At 52.1% G+C, this 17,845-nt stretch overlaps 1 protein-coding gene across 3 annotated transcripts in view; it reads right to left on the bottom strand.

Moving 5' to 3' along the window:
* Positions 1–17,673, bottom strand: part of TLN1 (talin 1) — a 31,700-nt gene extending 14,027 nt beyond the window's left edge. The window contains exons 1-27 of one of the 3 annotated variants that reach the window (XM_033121964.1): positions 17,404–17,626; positions 11,120–11,282; positions 10,773–10,870; positions 10,381–10,510; positions 10,149–10,301; positions 9,729–9,871; positions 9,488–9,615; positions 8,711–8,771; positions 7,963–8,067; positions 7,450–7,605; positions 6,611–6,712; positions 6,365–6,441; positions 5,980–6,160; positions 5,703–5,816; positions 5,484–5,592; positions 5,059–5,267; positions 4,791–4,889; positions 4,333–4,383; positions 3,628–3,795; positions 3,144–3,438; positions 2,434–2,600; positions 1,472–1,600; positions 1,171–1,287; positions 950–1,063; positions 620–754; positions 345–473; positions 65–167 (exon numbers count right to left, since the gene is read on the bottom strand). In XM_033121964.1, coding sequence (XP_032977855.1) covers positions 65–167; positions 345–473; positions 620–754; positions 950–1,063; positions 1,171–1,287; positions 1,472–1,600; positions 2,434–2,600; positions 3,144–3,438; positions 3,628–3,795; positions 4,333–4,383; positions 4,791–4,889; positions 5,059–5,267; positions 5,484–5,592; positions 5,703–5,816; positions 5,980–6,160; positions 6,365–6,441; positions 6,611–6,712; positions 7,450–7,605; positions 7,963–8,067; positions 8,711–8,771; positions 9,488–9,615; positions 9,729–9,871; positions 10,149–10,301; positions 10,381–10,510; positions 10,773–10,870; positions 11,120–11,249 — 3,403 coding nt within the window. In that variant the 5' untranslated portion in view covers positions 11,250–11,282; positions 17,404–17,626. Of the gene's footprint in view, positions 1–64; positions 168–344; positions 474–619; positions 755–949; positions 1,064–1,170; positions 1,288–1,471; positions 1,601–2,433; positions 2,601–3,143; positions 3,439–3,627; positions 3,796–4,332; positions 4,384–4,790; positions 4,890–5,058; positions 5,268–5,483; positions 5,593–5,702; positions 5,817–5,979; positions 6,161–6,364; positions 6,442–6,610; positions 6,713–7,449; positions 7,606–7,962; positions 8,068–8,710; positions 8,772–9,487; positions 9,616–9,728; positions 9,872–10,148; positions 10,302–10,380; positions 10,511–10,772; positions 10,871–11,119; positions 11,283–12,794; positions 12,886–17,403 lie in introns of those variants that run through there. The other 2 variants (XM_033121965.1, XM_033121966.1) reach the window with 2 other exon arrangements.
* Positions 17,674–17,845: the final 172 nt, after the last annotated feature.

The following is a 17,845-nucleotide window of genomic DNA, read 5'->3' on the forward strand; positions in this document are numbered from 1 at the left end:
TCTGTCAGCTCCTATTCCTCCCTCCCCCTCACCATACGCCCAATTCCTGGCCCTGCCCACATACCTGCATAATTCTCATTGCCCTGGGTAACCTCCCCCAGGAGCTTGGCGATGGCAGAGCTCACTGCTTTGGTGCTGTTGCCCAGGTCCTGGGCACATTTCTCCATCTAGGGATGAAGGGGGCGTCTCAAGGGGGGTCTGGTGCAGAAGGAACTGAGAAGAGGGAAACTAGGAAGCTCCTTGGGGAAATCTGGCAGTTTAAATGAGGTTTGGGGAAACTCTGGGGCACAGGAGGGAATTCAGACTTCAGGGTTTGAGTAAGAATGAAGTTTATGAATTCTTACCGTCTCCCCAGGTAAGGGTTTAAGCTTGCCGTCTCGAGCTGCTGCCTTCACCTCCTGCAGGTCTCTCTCCAGATTCTGTACCACACTCAGTGCAGAATCCATCTCCAAAGGTCCACACGCCTCCTGAGCCTATAATGACGTGGGGATAGGAGGTACTGCTCTGTCCCACTGATGCCTCAGGTTATATGATTATCCCCGTTGTAGGTTATTCTGCAGATTCCCCATCATCCCAGGACTCTACCCTCAGCTTCCAAAATGAGTGCCAGCTCCCATACCTTCTGGGCAGCGGTACGAAGTTCAGCCAACGCGGTGCCAAGGTTTTTAGCACACTGACTCAGCTGCATGGCCGAAGCCTGGTCCTGAATTGTTGGCACTGAGGCCTTCGCAGCTGCCACCATCTTCCCACCTGGCTGTAGGGGAACAGGTGGGCAGATAAAGGGTACCATCTTTCCCTGGGCTTGGTACAGGGACTGACAGGACATGGTGAGCACTTGGGCTCAATACTGGGACAGAGGCTACTCGCAGAGATTTAAACTGTGGGAGATCTATGGGACTTAGAAGGGTGGGAAGGGTCTAGTCTGAGAGGTGGGGAGAGAGTGCCTTGCCTGCAGGAAGCTCTGGCTGGCAGCAATGAGGGCTAGCTGGGCACTGGGACTGTCAGGCTGAGCTTGGCTCCCTCGGACGCCCTGCACCAGCAGTGGAATCTGCTCTGCCACAGCCTGTAGGTGAAAATGTCATAAGAATCCCCCACCTCCACCCCAGACTAGGGGAAAGTCCCTCTTCTCCCACACCTCCTCCTGCCCCCACATGCGCCCTGGAGTCTCACCTTGCAGCTCTGCACCAGCAGGGGCTGGGGGCCAGCAGAGACCTTGGGGGTGGCAGCTGCATGTTGGGCTGCAGCAATGGTCTGGGTAGCTGAGGCTGCAGCCTGCTTGGCTGCATGCTGTGAGGACAGAGTAGTCAGGACAAGCCCCTTTCCCATACTCAAGGGGCTACCTGGCTTACCCTGCCCATGCCACCCTGCAAGGAAGTATTAAGTGACTTTCTCTCCGCACACTTCTCCATTTTGTTTCAGTTCTCCCACAGCACCCACCCTCTCTCGCTCCTGGTTTGTTTCCCAGCCTCACCTCCAGGCGCTGCACCAGCTTTTTTTTGATGGCATTCTGCGCAGCCGCATTAGTCGCCATGCGTAGACCCTCAGCTGCCTCCCGAAGTCGTTGCTGTTGTTCCTCACTGTCAGGGTGGGCGGCTGCTCCCTGAGAGGTGGACAGACAGTCACCACCCAGCAGCCCTGTGGATCCTGAATAAGCTCTACTCTGACCCCTCCAGACTCAGACTTTTTCTCCTGAAGTCACTTCTAATATCCCCACTGAAAGGTAATCATCACTGAGGTGAGCTGGAAGGCGACTGGAAACCTTGGGGGGACCCTGGAGTCCCTTTGGGATGCTGAAATCCCTTCTTTAGGTGGAACTGTTTCTTCTTCTCCTCTTTGGGGAAGGGGCCATGTTTCTCCCTCTACTCCCCGCAAAATACCACTAGCCAATGGGGTTGAGCAGGGACCAGGAGGCTGCAGTTGAGAGGAGGGAATCTCAGCAACACGAAAGAAGGGGACCTGGTCGCTCCCGCAAACTGAAAAACCCCAGGCCTGGGAATCTGTTGGCTTCTTCCTGACAGTCCTCTGCACCCTGTGTCCCTGCGTCCCACTGCATTGTCTTTGCAGGGCTAACAGTGGAGCCCTGGGACTGAAGGCTTACGTGCATTCACAGAAGACACCAGGAAGCAGAGGGGTCACAGGCAGGTAGTGGCCGCAAAGTAAGGAAAGGTAGGAAAAGCAGACCTCGGACTTAGAGAAAGCAAAAGGGTTTGGTTGCCAGTCAATCAGCAAGGACTTTGGAAATGACACTGGCTGGAAGTCTGGGCCACCACCCACCCGCAGCTTAGGGATGCAGTTACTTCCTGAGTGCTCCTCTATTTGTTCTCTTGTATTTTCTGCTTCTCCTGGGTCTGCACATCAGAAGAGGGTAACTGTCTAGACTGTTCTATTTCCCCTCAGGGACTAGTCTGGGAGTTTGCACAGAAGTTTCGGTACCTTGGCAGCCTCCACCATCTTAGCTGTGGCATCAGCTAGGATCTTGGCAGCGCTTAACAGCTTGCGGGAATTCTCCAGATCACTCTCCCCTTCGGCATCAGCCTTGATGGCATTGACCAGGTCAGACGTGGCTTGGGCTAGGATGCGGGCCTGTCGCACCATCTCACCTGAGAGCAGGGCACAATCAGGGAAGGAAGCCATAGACAAAGAGGGTACTGGGGTGCAGGAAAGTGGTGTAGACAAGATAGGCGGGGCTTTTCAAAACAGTAGAGACTGGGGGAAATTCTCAAGTAACTTCCCTGAAGTTATTGTTTTCCGGCTTTAGGATCTTGACAAGTAACAGATTTCCTAGTGGGCTCTGACGGGAGGGAAAATAGTCTTCAATGGATGTTTTTAGCAAATAGCCTTGAGAGAATGAAAAACTACTGGTGAAGGCTTCTGGTGGTGACGAGGTAGAGTGGAGTAGGGAACGCTATCTCCCAATAATGCCACTTTCCACCTATTTTTGTATCCACTTGGATATATTCTTTAAATGTGCTAAGGAAGGCAGAGCAGGGATTACATTCCTGCTTTTCAGATGGGGAACTGGAGATTAAACACCCAATCTACTGTGCTGAGTCCTTAGCGGGAGGTCAGGTCTGCAAGGGAATGTTTAATGGGCTTAGCAAACCTCACTGGTGTTCTCTGTCTTCCGGGGGTGGTGTCCTTACCAGCATCACCCATGGAGCTGAAGATGTTCTCGGTGACAGTAAGGATGGTGTCAGTGGCCTGGTCATAGCGGCCAGCAGGCCCAGCCCCTGTGGCGTGGGCCCTCACATGCTGCAGCAGCTCATTCAGGGCCTGGGTGACAGCTGTGGCTGCTGCTCCTACCCCCCGAAGGAGCTGTCCATCCTCTGTGGCTGCCTGGGAGGCAGACACACAGCCCTCCACGGCTTTGGCCACTAGTCGTCCGGCCTCCACCAGCTGCTCTTGACAGACAGGTGAGCTGATTGTAGGTGCCACCACCTGTGGGCAAACTAGGTGTAAGAGATGTAGGCAAGGGAAAGGAGTCGTGAAGTGGGGTGTTTGTGGTGTTCACAATAGTCACTGAGTTGGGTAATGAGGTCTCGGGAGCCAAAGAGATAAAATGAGAGGGTCTCGTGTGGGCGGCAGCATCACCCCTTGGCACAGGCTAGAGCAACCTTTGGGACTCACCTTGGTGCAGGCCACCAGCTGGGAGGTGGACAAGGCACACTGTGTTGCTGCAGCAATAACCTGGGTCTGAAGCCCCGAGTCCTCTGTCCGCTGGGCCACACTCTTGGCCTTGAGGACCAGGGCAGCTGCAGCACTTGCCACGGCCTTGGCTAATTGCATTAGTACGTCCTGTGAGAAAAGAGCGATCAGCATGGCCTGAGATTGGGCTTAGGATACCTGGACCCTTCTCAGAGGCATAAGCTGGTTCATTATTCCCACTGACTCCAATCACAGGACAGTGTATGCAGAAGCAACCAGAACCTACCCCAAGCCCCTGCCTTGAGCGCCCAGTAGGACAGAACCCCCACCGCAGAACAAACACACACCGAGAGAAACAGAGCCTACACCAAAGGGAGAAACGTGCGAGGCGGATACACTCGGTGGCGATGGGAGGGAAGGGCAGTGCCGTCACAGGGGGTGGAGAGAGGAGGTACCTCGGGGAGCCCTCCCACCCCCAACTTCTTTTCTCCACTCCTCCTCAATCTTGGTTGGAAGCAGTCACCCTGGAGTCTTGGGAACTACCCTCCCTGATTCTACTTCCTGAGCCCTTCCTCCCCATCTCCTATCATGTCCTGCTCTCCCAGGAGGCTGGGGGAGAGGAGCAAAAGCGAGTGTATACGGCTCAGAGAGGACAAAGCTGGGAAGGCCCAGGCCAGAGGCCGTTACCGTGGGGGGATCAGAGGGAGATCGAACCCCAGACCCTCTGGGTGCACATATCTGCATGGGAAATCCAGGATGACAAGTCAGCTGCGGAAACTGGCATGGGGTGGGGAAGGGTGGGCTAAAGGAACAGAGTCCAGGGTGGTAAGATCTAAAGGACTGGAGGGGGTTCAAGATGTCCTCAAGTTGGGGCAAGGGTCACATATGGGAAAGAGGGAAAAGATGACAGGAGGCTAAAAAATATCAATTAGGGCCAAGGGTGAACTAGTGGTTAAGTTTGGATTCAGGGGTTCTGAATTCTCATCCCCCAAAAAGGGACTAGAGGTTCCCAGTGTCATTTCTAGAAACAGAGGTTCAGGTTGGCTCTGAGGGGTCAATTCAGAGCAGCAGGACTAGGAGCTGGTCTCAGGATCAGAGGTTACCTCCTAGAAGCTGGGGTTCTGGGGGTTGGGTAAGTCACCAACCTGGAAGTGGGGGTCAGTATCACTTTCCCCAATTTGCTGCAACAGCTCCCCACTGGCCTGGCCCACGTTCCCAGCTGCTTGCAGCAGGTTCTGACGGGGCTGTGGAGAGTGAACACCAGTCAGAAGCTGCCCAACCCCTGCCCACACACCCACGGGTACTATGTGCCCACGGGTCGCACACCTCCATCCAGCTACTTGGACTGCCCGCCCCCTTGTCCTTGGGTTTGAACCCTTGCTGCTCCCTAGCGCCAGCCCCATGGCTCCTGACCTCAGCACTGGCTGGCTGGGCACTGCGCAGCAGTTCTGACACTGCCCCGGCAAGGCCCTTCGCTGCCTGCAGCAGGGGACGGCCACTGCTGCCTTCATCCTCCAGCAGGGCGGCCAGCAGCTTCACGCCACGGGACATCTCCGTCAGGTTGGAGGAGATGGTGGTGACGGCACAGCCCACTGCAGTATAGTCTGTCTCTGCGGGGTCCCCTGACGGGAGGAAGAGGAAGAGGAGCGTGTGTGACAGGTCAGGCTAGATGACAGGCTGACAAGGAGCATCACCGGCAGTTAGTCACACACACTTCCTGAGAGAGACGAACACACACACTCCCTTCCATGAGTCAAGGTGCAGTCACTCCTGAGCCAGTCACACTCTGCTTGCACTCGCTTGCCCACCACACACAATGAGCCTGCTGTCCAGCCTACCTGCTGTCAGGTTTACCACGGAGGCAGTACCGGCTGTGATGGCATCTACCTGGGAGTGGATCTCATGCTTTGATTCATCCATCTTGTTCTTCCGCCAGGCCTTAGAGGCCTGAGAGAAACAAACAAACCTTAAGATCTGCTCCGCTGTGGTTAACCCCAACCTTGTTCCTTGGAGTCGTAGCTTCAGTCCCACTGGTCTCTCCTCCATCCCATACTCACAGCGTCCTGGCCCAGAGGGGGCAGAGTATCAAAGTCGTCCAGAGTGGCCTGAGCAGCCTGCACAGCCTGCATGCTGGAGTTGATGGTTCCAGTGAGTGCCTGCTGGGCTGAAGTCTGCAAGGAGAGGACACATTCAGAGGAAAGAGAAGGGAAAAAGGAACATGAGGCGAGGGAGAGGAACACAAATAGGGACAGGGGAAAAGACTGCCTAACTTCTGGCTAGGCCCCGCTGAGAGGGGGTTGGGTGGGGGTGCTGGTACTGTGGTGGCACTCTTACCAAAGGAGGCATGTGTCCTCGGTGCATCTGGCCACTGGTAATCTGCTGCTGGGCAGGTGGCATGCTGCCCACCTGGAAATTCTCAGGACCAGAGGCTCCAGAGCGCATGATGGCGGGCAGGGCCACAGAGCCATGCTCCACTTTCCCCACTCGGTTATACTGCTGCTGGAGGACGGTCGACCTGGAGAGGGAACATACTGAGGAGCACTCAGAGGTCCTCCTCCTCCCCGCCTTCCTACCCAGCTCTACTGCCTTTGCAGGTCCTGTGCTCTCAGGGGAGTGTGAGGTCTCATTACAGCCTAAGGATTCCCCACCCCAACAGTCCTTGGAGTCAAGCCTGGCCCTCCTGCCCCTGAGGGGTAGATCAGCCCAGCTCCCTTCGTACTTTTTGGGGGACACCGAGTCCTCCAGCATAGTAGACTCCTCATCTCCCTCCAGCCCAAAGTGATCTTTGCTTTTTTTCTGTGGAAGAAAAAAGTAATAAGAGTTAAAGAAGAGGAAGTGGGGGAAAGGCAGACTCTTCTTTCCCCAATCAGCCGTTTTCCAGAACGTGGGTCCCCATTCCTAAAGGACCGACTTGGGGAGAAGGTACGGGAAGATAAGGAGAAGGCTGGAGGGAGGCAGTGCTCACCTTCTTAAGGATGATGTCAATGTAGCCAGCAATGAGCTGTGCGATCTGCTCCCCCTCAGTCGTCTGTACCGAGTAGTAGCCATCTTGATAGTCCCCGAAATCCTAGGGTGACAGGTGGGGGCTCAGTGGGAAGGCTTGAAATTACCCAGGATGGAAAAGAGTAGGGTGGGAGCCCCAAGCTCGAGCAGATGAGGGTGTCTTCCCATGCCAATAGCCCTCTGGGAAGAAGCCCATTTCTTTATTTTCCTCTCTGGAGGGAAATATTTTGTTTCTGAGACGTGGTCTTTATGCTACATAGTTTCAAATCCATGCCATTCAGGAAATCTCTTTTTTCTTTCACCCTGATAATAAACTTGGGAAGACACTAACATTTACCATTAAATGACCACAGGTTAGCACCAGTACCTAAAATGGAAAACTAGCATTTACTAATTTCTCCCTTACTGGGGCACTTCATCAAGTTGGTACCAGCTTCAATTCATAACACCAAAATATAAAGCCAGAGGGGAAAATTACAGCACATAGTTGCTGCTGAAAGAGGGAAGGCCTGTTTTTCTATCACTGTTTTCTTCCCTCTCCCCAAGTTTCCTATGATCTCAGCTTACTGTTTACAATTTTGTTCTGTTGATTTTAAAGAAAAAGTTTCATTTAAGCATAACTCACTCTCCAGGAGCTTCTCCTCTACTCTAACCTTCGTGTTCCTGCAATAGTTCCAAAGTTCTTCTGTTTTTCTGGAGTCATGTTCAGTGCACCTGCCCCAAGGGAGGTGGAAAGACCTCTGCAGCTGCCCTTTCTCTAAAAATTCCAAAGCCCTTTCTCATCTGAGTCCCCCGGCTCACCAGGGTGAAACTCTTGGGAGAGGCAGCCCAGCGTTTGATGTTGGTGAGGTTCCATTCCTGGATCACTTCTTTGGTCTTCTCATCCACTCGCATCACACACTCCTTAGTGATGCCCAGGAGCCTGGGCACCAGCTTGTTCTTTCCCTTCATCTTCTCCTGTTAGACAGAAGTTATTATTGGTGTTACAGATCAGAGGTCGATGAGAAGTGAACGGTCAGATCAGATCAAGACGACAAGGGGGTACTGAGGTGGGAAGGAGCGCTACCCTAAACTAGGGTGTCAAGGGATGGACCCAGGACAAGGCTACTATAGGGAAAAGGGAAAGGGCGGGAAAATGCAGGGTGCAGGGTAGGGAGGGAAGTGATGGTGGAGAACTGACAATGGTCAAGTATTCTCAAGGTAGAGAACAGGACTCCTGTGGAATGTTGGGAAATGAGGGTAGGCTCGGAGATTTTCAGATAGGAAAGGGTAAGAGGGAAATAAGGAGGGTGGTGAGAAGGGTCCGTAACCCACCTTAACCAGGAAGAAGGAGACGCCATATGTCTTGAGGGAACGGGCTAGCTTCACGTAGCGTACCTTGGCCTCGATCTCACTCATCTGTCCACAATTCTTGTGCGCCTTGGAGAATGATATGGGGAAAGATTTAGCAAAACATGGGGAGGATAATACCACAGACGAGGATTTAAGTTGGGATGTTAACTATAACGGGAGAGTATTATGAGGACACAGGAAAGGTAAGGGAATACAGCATAAGAGACATGAGAGGATGACAGGGCTGGGGGCTGAAAAGGATCTGCAGAAGCGGTGGTTCAAGGGATATAGTTAAGGAACTTGCAGACCTTCTGAAGACATGAATGGATAATTAGGCAGAAGGTCAAATAGAAGGCCTTTTGGGCTGAGTACTCAAAGAGTGGGGGTAACACCTTACATTTGTTCAAAGACACACTTTTCACAGTAATTTCAGGTATACTGTCTCATGTGATTTTCCTATCAATCCTACACAGAGCAGGTACTGTTATCACGTTAGACGCAAACAGAAGAAAACAAGAATATTGAATTGAATCCCATGGCAAATGCAGTGATGGAGCTGAGACTAAAAGCCCGGGTCTTCTGTTTTCTTGGCACAGGAGAGGTGGGAGAACAGCGTGGTGGGTGGAAGCAGGGTGGGAGCAGATGGGGAGAGGGAGGGTCCATTCAGTCAGTAGGATTAAGCAGCAAAGCTCCCGGGTCATCCCAAACACTTTCCCCTGTCCCCATTCACCTGGAAGATCTTACGCTCTCCCTTCTGCTTCACATACTCCTTGGGCAGGAAGTCCTTCAGGCTACACCAGAAAAGGGAGGGTCAGCATGTAGTGGACAGCATCAGGGACATATTGGCCATGGACTGTGGGCTTAGGGGTGTGAGGGCATGTCTAGGACGGTGTCATCTTTGGGGAGAAAGAAGACTGTGAGGGAACAGAGTCTGGATTGTCCCTGAAATTGAGGTGACTTAGCATTAGCTCTTGAATGCAGCCTGTGTCTCTCCCTACAGGGAAAGGGACTGAGGGAACTTGAGTTGGAGGCTCAGTCCCTGCGGGAAAGAGGGTCAAGAGCATTATTTCAGGGAACCAAGAGCAGAAGGAGCTCACTAGGAGAATGACTGTGCCTGTAGAAAGCTGAGAGCCACATCAAACTACATTCTGAGAAATACCAGTGAGTGAAGACTTGGGAGACCTTGTAAATCTAATGTTCCCTATGGGTAAAAATGTACCCTATATCCCTCTGGCTACTGCAGTAAAATTCTTCAGAAAATGTCAAAGTTACGTGCTTGCTTCAGACATAGGTGATAGGGGCAGAAATTTGGACCACATTCATATTCCACATAGGGCCAGTGAAGAGACAAATGGCTGATGGAAGCTAAGAAGGTACTCATGTGGGTCAAACCCTGGTACCTCAGGAGAAGAAATGAGGTGAGAATGCCTGGGATGGAGACAGGCCTACTGGGGTCACAATGGCAGGGAGTCCCGGGCTGACAGGGTGTGGGATGTGAGTTACTCACTCGAGGAAGCCGGCCTTGTGCTTCTGCTCATTGTGGGGCCCAAACTGGATCTGGCATTGGAAGCCAGCAAACTCACAGGCCTTGTCGAAGGAGACAGGGTGGGAGCCATTTAGGATGTCATCTCGTGCCTGGAGAGCACAGGGAAAGGAGGCGAATGTTGTGTGTGGGCGAAGGGATGCCCCTCACTGTGCTTCTGTCCCCACTCCCTATCTCCGCTACCTCGGGCAAGTCCTCTCCACACCTGCACATAGAGAAGGTTCAGCTGGACGGGGTCTCGGGAGTCCACATTCTGGTCTGAGTAGAAGAACTTCCTCCGCAGCAGAAGCGTCTCGTGCTCCTCCACTCCCTGTTCCCTCAGTGTGCGGCCATGGTCCAGCCAGTTCACTGGGACACAGAGAGTCCCCTCAATGCCAAGCCCCCATGGCTTCTGTACCGACTGGTCTCTGGCTTTTTATTTATTTCTTAATTTCTTACCTTCTCTCAATAATATGCTAAGTTCTGCGAGTATAAGACTGTTTTACTACTGATGTATCCCTAGTGTCTAAAAAGGTGCCTTGCAAGAACAGGTGTTTAATAGGTAATAAATAAATGGCTATCCCCTGCCCCCGCCACTCCCCACCCAGACCATTTCCAGTGTGCTCTTTTTTCCATTTCTGCTTACACTCGTCATCTGTGTGCAATTTCTGCTTGAGTTTCTCCATCTTCTTTTCATCTCGCAGCAATGTCTTGTCCTTTCGTAAGGTCCCTGTCACCTCCTCCTTTTTCTCTTCCATCAGCTCTCGAACTAGAGAATATTCATCATGGTTGGTGATGCCTAGAGGAGAGGGAGGGGTTGGTAGCATGCCAGGCACTGCATCCATGTCTTCAGGCAGAGCTGGACTGAGACCCCTTACCAATGCGGGCACAGATGGTCATGAGCATGTCGGTGACAGTCTTAGAGTCGTCTACCATGATGGTCTTCACAGTTCCATCTAGCATCCGGATCTTCAGGGGTCTCTGTTTCTTCCTGTACTCCATGGTGTCCTGTTGGGGCGAGAATAGGAGGTAGGAGCCCACTTTAAGCTAGAGGTATTACTTCCTTTTTACATGGCCAGAAGGGAGGCAAGGAGATTACTAAGAGGAGGGCTACGATGGCTCACTCAAAAGCAGGGTATTAGGCCCACCGGTAAGAGACAGAAAGCATGGAAGGGATCAGAGACAATAGATCTGGGTCCTGAAAAGAGAAGGGGGAAAGGGGAAGTTGATGGAAGAGAATGTTGGTGGTCCTTGATGAAGTAATACTCACCCCATTTCGGAGCATGTAGTAATCCAAAGCTTTCCCGGCTTCCAGCCATATACCCTTTTTGGGGTCATCATCCGACAGAAACAGCCCAAAGTCGCTGGCTAAAAGAGAGGAGGGATCACCTCAGACCTATGAGGACCCCAATGTGGCTGAATGGCTGCACCATTGCCCCATACTATTAATATTCCCTCAGTGACTCTGGGCCTAAAGGGGAAGGAGGGCACCACGGAGCATAGACCCGAGGGATAAGTAGCCTTGGGGGACAAATAGGGTCATTGCTCAAGGTCAAGAGCCTGGGAACAGAAGGGATCAAGGATTCCCACCCCAGCCACCTGGCTAATCAGGCTCACCAGGGCCAGTCAGCGCCTCTGGGATACGCTCACGAATGATGCGACAGGCGTCGTACACCATGGTGGACGGCTCGAACTGCATCGTCTTCACCACATTTCCAATGCTGATCTTGAGCGAAAGTGCAACCATGGTGGCAGGTTCTTCTCTCCAGCCTGGCTACACCTGGCCCATGGCATCAGGGCATTAGAACATCCTCATTAGAGGAGAGGTGGTCCCCCAGATGGAGTCCCAGGGAGGGGTGTTTTGGAAAGGGACTCACCAAAACATATGGTAATGAGGTTGTTTTTGTTTTATTTAATAATTTTAAAGCGTAAAGATTAATTACATCAAAAGGACCTAAATACCTAAGTCATTTGAAGGAGAGGCTGGTTTGCAAGGTATAAGAACAGGTCTGAAATGTAGTGTTAGCCGAGGACGGTGCTCTGTCACCACTGGACCCTGTGCCTCCCTTCTTTCTTCCAAGTGTCTCTCTCTTGCCCCCTTTCCCAGCCCTGCCGCTGCCTTGTTTTCACCTTTTCCTGGTTCAGTCTTTTTCTCTCTGTCTCCCATTAAATCCTGCGGGCTTTCCCGGCTGGGATTTTCAGAGCTCTGCCCTGACTCATCACGTGACCTTTCCTCTCACAACTTTTCTACAAAATGAAGAAAGTTGTGTTAGATAATCCCCAAGGGCTCCCCAAGCCTGCAGACACTGACTCTGGCTAGTCTGGCAGAGACCAAACACTGGCTATTCAAGCCATCCAGGCCCTCTCCTGTTCCAGCTTTCCTGAGATGCTGCCTGCCCCCACCAGGAGCTTGGCCCCATTATTTGGCTTCCCTGGCAGTCAAGCTAGAATTGACCCTCTAATCCAAAGGGATCTCAGAAATTGTCTAGTCAACTCTTCAGTTTTGTAGGAGAATCAGACCCTGTGGTGATCGGGGGAGGAGGCGTGACAAGGTAGGTCCGAGAAAGAGCCCAGTTCTTCTCCGTCCCTGCTCAAGTCCTCACCACAACTCCTCCTACGCCCGCTCCAGTAAGTCCTTCTCAGACCCTGTCCTCTCATCTCAGCTGCCTTGCCGGTAGTATTTTCAGTGCCTCTCAGGACACCAGTCCCACCCTGCCCTCCCCCGCCCTCCTGGCACCACCTCTCAGTGGGCTGGAGGAGCCACTGGAAGCGGCAGGTGGCGCACAGTGCACAAGAGGATAAGTCTGCCCGGCAGCTGATGATGCAACCCAGCTCGGTACAGGGATTGGTGCCTCATAAAGAGAGTCAGCCCATGCAGGCTGCCTGGTCCCTTCCTGGCACTGCGAGCCCCACGGGGGAAAGCACTAGAGGGAAGGTTGGAAGCAGAGGTGGGGGCGTTGGGATACAGAAGGCAGTTGAGAACTAGGGAAGTTGGAAAGGGGTATGTTTTTTGGGGGTTAAGAGGTTAGGGGGGATAGGGTGAGGGGGATTGAAAATCTAGGTAGAAACAGGAGACGAGAGGCCTGGTCTGGGTAGGTCTAGGTAGGAAAGGTCTGGGTCAGGATCTGATAGACTATTTCTGACATTCTAAACAGTCCAGAGTCTCAAAAGAGAAGAGACCACAGCTCACTCTTACTTCCAAACAAGAGAGGACCTCCCAGGCCCCCAGTTGCAGCTCTCTGCCTACCTCCCCATGCCTCGGGCACCGCTCCCCCCCAGGAGTTGGACAGACCTGGCTGTGGGGTTGCCGGAGGGCTGGAGCAAAGCTGGAGGAGTCAGAGGCGCTGAGGGCAGGACTGAGAGGACCCTCCACCCCAAGCTAAAATTGCACATCTCCCCCCATTTCCTCCGGACACATGGACACCCCCTTCTTCCTCAAGTACGGAAACCTCTGGTGAGACCCCGATAAGGGAGTTGAGTCATGCCTACCCTTCCTCTCAGGCTCGTCCGGAGTGGACAACTACATGGCTACAAGGGGTGAGGAAGAAGGGGCACTGAGGAGTGAGCTGGGGGTGATACGGGCATAGAACAAGGGCCCTGGAAGCACAGGGAGAAGCTCTCCCGTTCCTGCTCTGGTCTGAGAACTTTGATCCCCTTTCCATCATGTTTTATGAAACAGCAACAACACCCCCTCCCCCAATGTCCCCCTCCCAGGGAACTCCGCCTCCCTCAAGACATTCCTGAGATGCATTCCAGAGGAGTTGGGCAATTGGAGGGGGAATAGAGGACAGAAGGTCAAATCCCAGCAAGGAATGGAATGTAAGTGTACAGGGGGTAAGGAATTTGGGGTACATGGAGAATATAGTCAGAGCAGATACCTCCAAAGGGAGTTGCAGAAGGACAGGGAGTCACAGAGAAGGACAAAGGGAGAGAGAACACTGAAGACAGAGTCAGAATGGAAGAGGGTTGGGGGAGTAACACTCAGCCTGTTACCAAATTTGGCCTCTGAGTCTGTAACCCGCGAGGGGTGGGGGTGAGGGTTGTGGGTGAGACTGACATATCCAGCCTCAGGCTGCTGGAGGCTCATTTAGGGCTGGACCGGGCGCTGAAGGGCTGGGCCTGACCTCCCCCAACACAGCCCCTCCTCACCTACTCTCCTATCCATACAAATTCATTCTCTTCAAATGCAGCCCAGCCCATCTGTGCACACAGCTCTTCCCCACAAAGCTACTTACACTGTCTCTACATACACGTTATCTCACACACGCAGCCCCTACACAGATCCCATCACAACCACCTTATCTTTCCGTCAAAAACCCCATCCCACGCACTCAGCTTCCCCACAAATATACCTCTATCAGCAAGCACAACAGTCACCCCATGTCTCTTCTTCCATTATGTAGACATTCTCCCTCCATTCACTTAGCAAGCATTTCTGAAGACTTGTTGTGGGGAAGGCCTTGGGCCAAACCCTCAGTGGCTGGGAACCAAGAGTAAGCCCTAGCCTTTGCCCTCAAGGGACTCCCACTCAGCTAAGTGGATGAGCTAAATACAGAATTATAATAGAGGGAAGGATGTAAAGAGCCAAGAGGTGTATGCTCAGGGCAGTGATTCCTTTAGGTAAGGGAAAGGGGACCAAAAAATCTCCATGAAAAGTGTCCTTTGAAGTTAAAATTAAAAAAAAATAAAGATAATAAAAAATAATAGTGATCTTTTTATTGACTATATGTCCATTGCTTTGTATACATAATTTCGGCAATCCTTACAACAACCCTGCAAGGTAGGCGTCATTATTTCCAGTTTTACAGATTAGGAAACGGAGGCTCCAAGAAGTTAAAAATTTGTTCAAGGTACTTGTCCAAAATCACACAGCTAATAAGGTATGAAGCCAGGATCCGAACCCAGGTCTCTCTGACTCCAAAGCCCAAGCTCTCTCCACTACATCAGCCGGAGATGAGTCAAGGGTAGCATTCCAGGCAGAGAGAATAGCATAAGCAAAGGTGGAGAAGCAGGAAACCATGGAGGAACATTCAAGAAGTGAGCAGACAGGCTGGCTGAAGCACAGGGTACCTGCAATGGAGCAGTTAGGGTTAGGATGGAAAGGCAAGGGAGGACTAGAGAGAAGTATGAGGGATTTTACCTCCTGGAGGGCAACAGAAGGCCAAGGGAGGCTGTGTGCAGGGAAGGGACATCACAAGAACTGGATTTTAGGAAAATAATTGGCAATTACTTTGGAGATTGGTTAGAAGGACACTGCATTAGCACAAGTGGGGGGTAATGAAGCCAGAAATAGAATAGTGGAGAGAAGGATGTCACTCATTGGAAACTTTAAGACATAGAACTAAAAGGACCTCATGACAGCCTGTCCTGTCACCCCTCAGGGCCCAGGGCCCAAAGTCAGGCTTCTTGTCATTAGTGGCCCCTCAGTGGCTGGGATAGCTTGAGTTTAGGTAAGAAACTGGGAAGGGGGAAAGAAAGGATCAGGGTGAGCTGCGAATGTGAGGATGAGCTGTGGTTAGGGGATGTGGTTAGGCTGTGGGAAAAAGGGGGTGGGGATGTGGACGGTACCACGTAGGAGCAAAAGGGATGAGGTTAGTATCCTGTGTCAAGTAGTACTAGACTTATGGGGTGGTCACTTCGTAAAGTATATAAATGCCTAATCACGATGTTGCACACTGGAAACTAACATAATATCGTATGCCAACTGTAATTGGAAAATAAATTAATTTAAAAAATACAATGCATACACATGCCTCCTTTTAAAATTAAAAAAGAAGTGATAAGGTTAGTTACTGAACTGGACTGGAAATGGGGAAGACAAGGTACCGAGAAACGTGGGGTAAGATGGCAGTAGGAAAAAATACATATGTAATCAGTCACCACTTTATGCTGGGGAAGAGGAAGAATAGTTCTGTGGACAGTGGCTAAGTCAGGGAAGGATGAAGTGAGGTCAGAGGCTAGGTCAGGCTACAGGAGGCTGAGAAGAGATGGGCTGTGGTCAGGAGCTAAATTAGGAAGGCTGGGATGGAGGGAGAGTAAAGGGACACTGGTAGTGTCTAAGTAAAGCTGGAGTTGCTGGGGTGGGGCAGGGCATGGGGTGCAGCCAGTGGCTGCATCAGGCTGGGTAGGGGATAGTGCTGTGGTCAATGGCAGGGTCAGGCTGGGAGTAAAAGGGGGTGTGGTCAGTGGCCTGCCTGGGCGTGGGATCAGCAAGACCCAGTTTCCTCTTTGGGTCTCATTTCCTCTTTTCTGTTTAGGGAGTGGGGGAAGGGGATCTACAACAGGACCAAGAAATTAAGGAGGCTTAGAATCAGGGAATGGCACATAGCAGGGATGAGGGGTACTTGCCAGTTGTGTTGGGCTGGGGGTGGGGTATTCAGCAAATGACTAAGAGGTATACAGGTGAATGAGTGGGTGAAAATGGTGGGAGAGTGCTGTAAAATAATGGGAAAGCTCGGATTTGGGTGAAGGTAAATTAAGGTAGGATGTGTAGATTAACAGGTAGGAAGGGAGGCAGACCTGAGGCTAGGAATGGATGGTAAGATGAACATGGGAGAATTAAAGGCAAGGTAAGTATTCTGTAAAGGAATATGCAGGAAGAGTGTGAAATGCAGGGCCAGGGAGAAGAGTTGGAGAGGAGGGCTTAATATCTAGATAATGAAGGAAATAGGAGGCAGTGGGGCTGAACTTTGAGAGGATTCAGTCATCCCTTTCTTCCCTTGGCAACAGTGTCTCCTTGCTCTACTTCCCTCTTAGTCACCCGTCCCTTCTCCCCTAGGCGGTCCCCCACTTATGACTAGGCCTTGACCTGTCTCCCACCTCCTATCTTGTAAACAACATAGTCTGGGAACCCCTGCCTCTCAAATGTGGTGGCCATAGCAAGAGCCTTTGGCTTAGAGAGTAGAATAAAGAAGGTGGAATCCCAGATGCCTGCAATTCTAGCTGAAGTCCAGAACTATGGCGTGAAATTAGTTTGTCATTTCTCTAGGTCAAAGAAGCCCCTGCAACTACATAGGAAAAAGAGACTTCACCACCGCAAAACAAGGACATCCACCTACTGCCAATGTTGTAACTTTTACCTGCTTGAAGTCACTACCCTAACCTCAACCACCACCTCTAAAACTGCCCCTAATTTCTAATATTAACCTTGACCCTAATTTGTTTCCTGTTTCCCAATACCGGTTTTGACATTCATCCCTTCCTGGGAAGATACCTGTATCCAATCCCTGATCCCTAATATTGATAGAATTTTTACCTTTAGCACTAGATCCTCTGACCTTAACCGTAAATGTTGACTCCTAAACCTATAGCTCATTTGTCAGTTGATTCCTGACCCATCCCTTCACTGTTTGACCCTAATACGCCACGGTTCTCTAATCCCTGAAACTGAACTTCTAACCTAATTCCTGTTGTTGACCCTGAACTCTAATTTTGACTTACTCTGGCCATCCTAGAAAACAAAATAATGACCTTAATCCAAACTTTATCTATATAAAAGGGACCTGGCTCAGGCTAATAACTATAAATTTCAACCCTGGCTCTATAACTCCTAAAGCTAACCTGATTCCTAAATCTAATTTCACCTAATCCCAAACTCACCCAACGCTTTCCTAGCAGCTAACCTCAAAAGCCGATCCCCACCCTGCACCTCACTACCACCCTACTTCTCATCCTCCCCAAAACCTATCCCAGACAGAAGACTGCTCCCAGGAAGGGCCTGGCTCCCGCAAAACGGCCTACCTAACTCCGAGCCCAACCCCGGATGCACTGGACGCTGACCCCTCCAACAAGACCCGAAACAGGAGACGCAGGAGAGTTAGGGGCCCCGCCTGCCCACCCGCCTCCCCGGCCTGGCCTCGAGGCCCCACCTTGAGACTCCCCCTTGGCCCAGTCCAGCCTACCTGAGCTGCCCGGCTTGTGCCCCGCCCGCTGGCCCGCTAGCCCGTCTGTTCTCCCGATGGCTCTCGGGCTCCGGCCTCGCCCTCCCTTCGGCACTCTCGGCCACTTCCGTCCCTGGAACGTCCCCCACCCGCGGGCGGCGCCCTGGGCCCGCGCTCTATGGTTGCGGGGGACGGCAGGAAGCTGCTCTGGCCCCAGCTCTCGATGCTCGGGAGCGCGCTGAAGACCGTCTGGCCCTCCCCCGCAGGAAGCAAGGGTGCGGCGCAGTCCCGGGGAAACGGCCGAACTGCACCGCAGTTCCTTTGGAGTCTGATCCTTCCTTATTCTAGCTTGGGGCAAAGGCGGCGCCGGCTCCCCAGAATGCCCGCCCTCAGGGTGTGAGGAAGCAGCAGGGACCTCCCCTGTATTTGCATAGCTCCCGGGACGTGGCGCGGCACCTAAGCC

The sequence above is a fragment of the Rhinolophus ferrumequinum genome, chromosome 12 (assembly GCF_004115265.2).
Source record: "Rhinolophus ferrumequinum isolate MPI-CBG mRhiFer1 chromosome 12, mRhiFer1_v1.p, whole genome shotgun sequence".
Lineage (NCBI taxonomy): Eukaryota > Metazoa > Chordata > Mammalia > Chiroptera > Rhinolophidae > Rhinolophus > Rhinolophus ferrumequinum.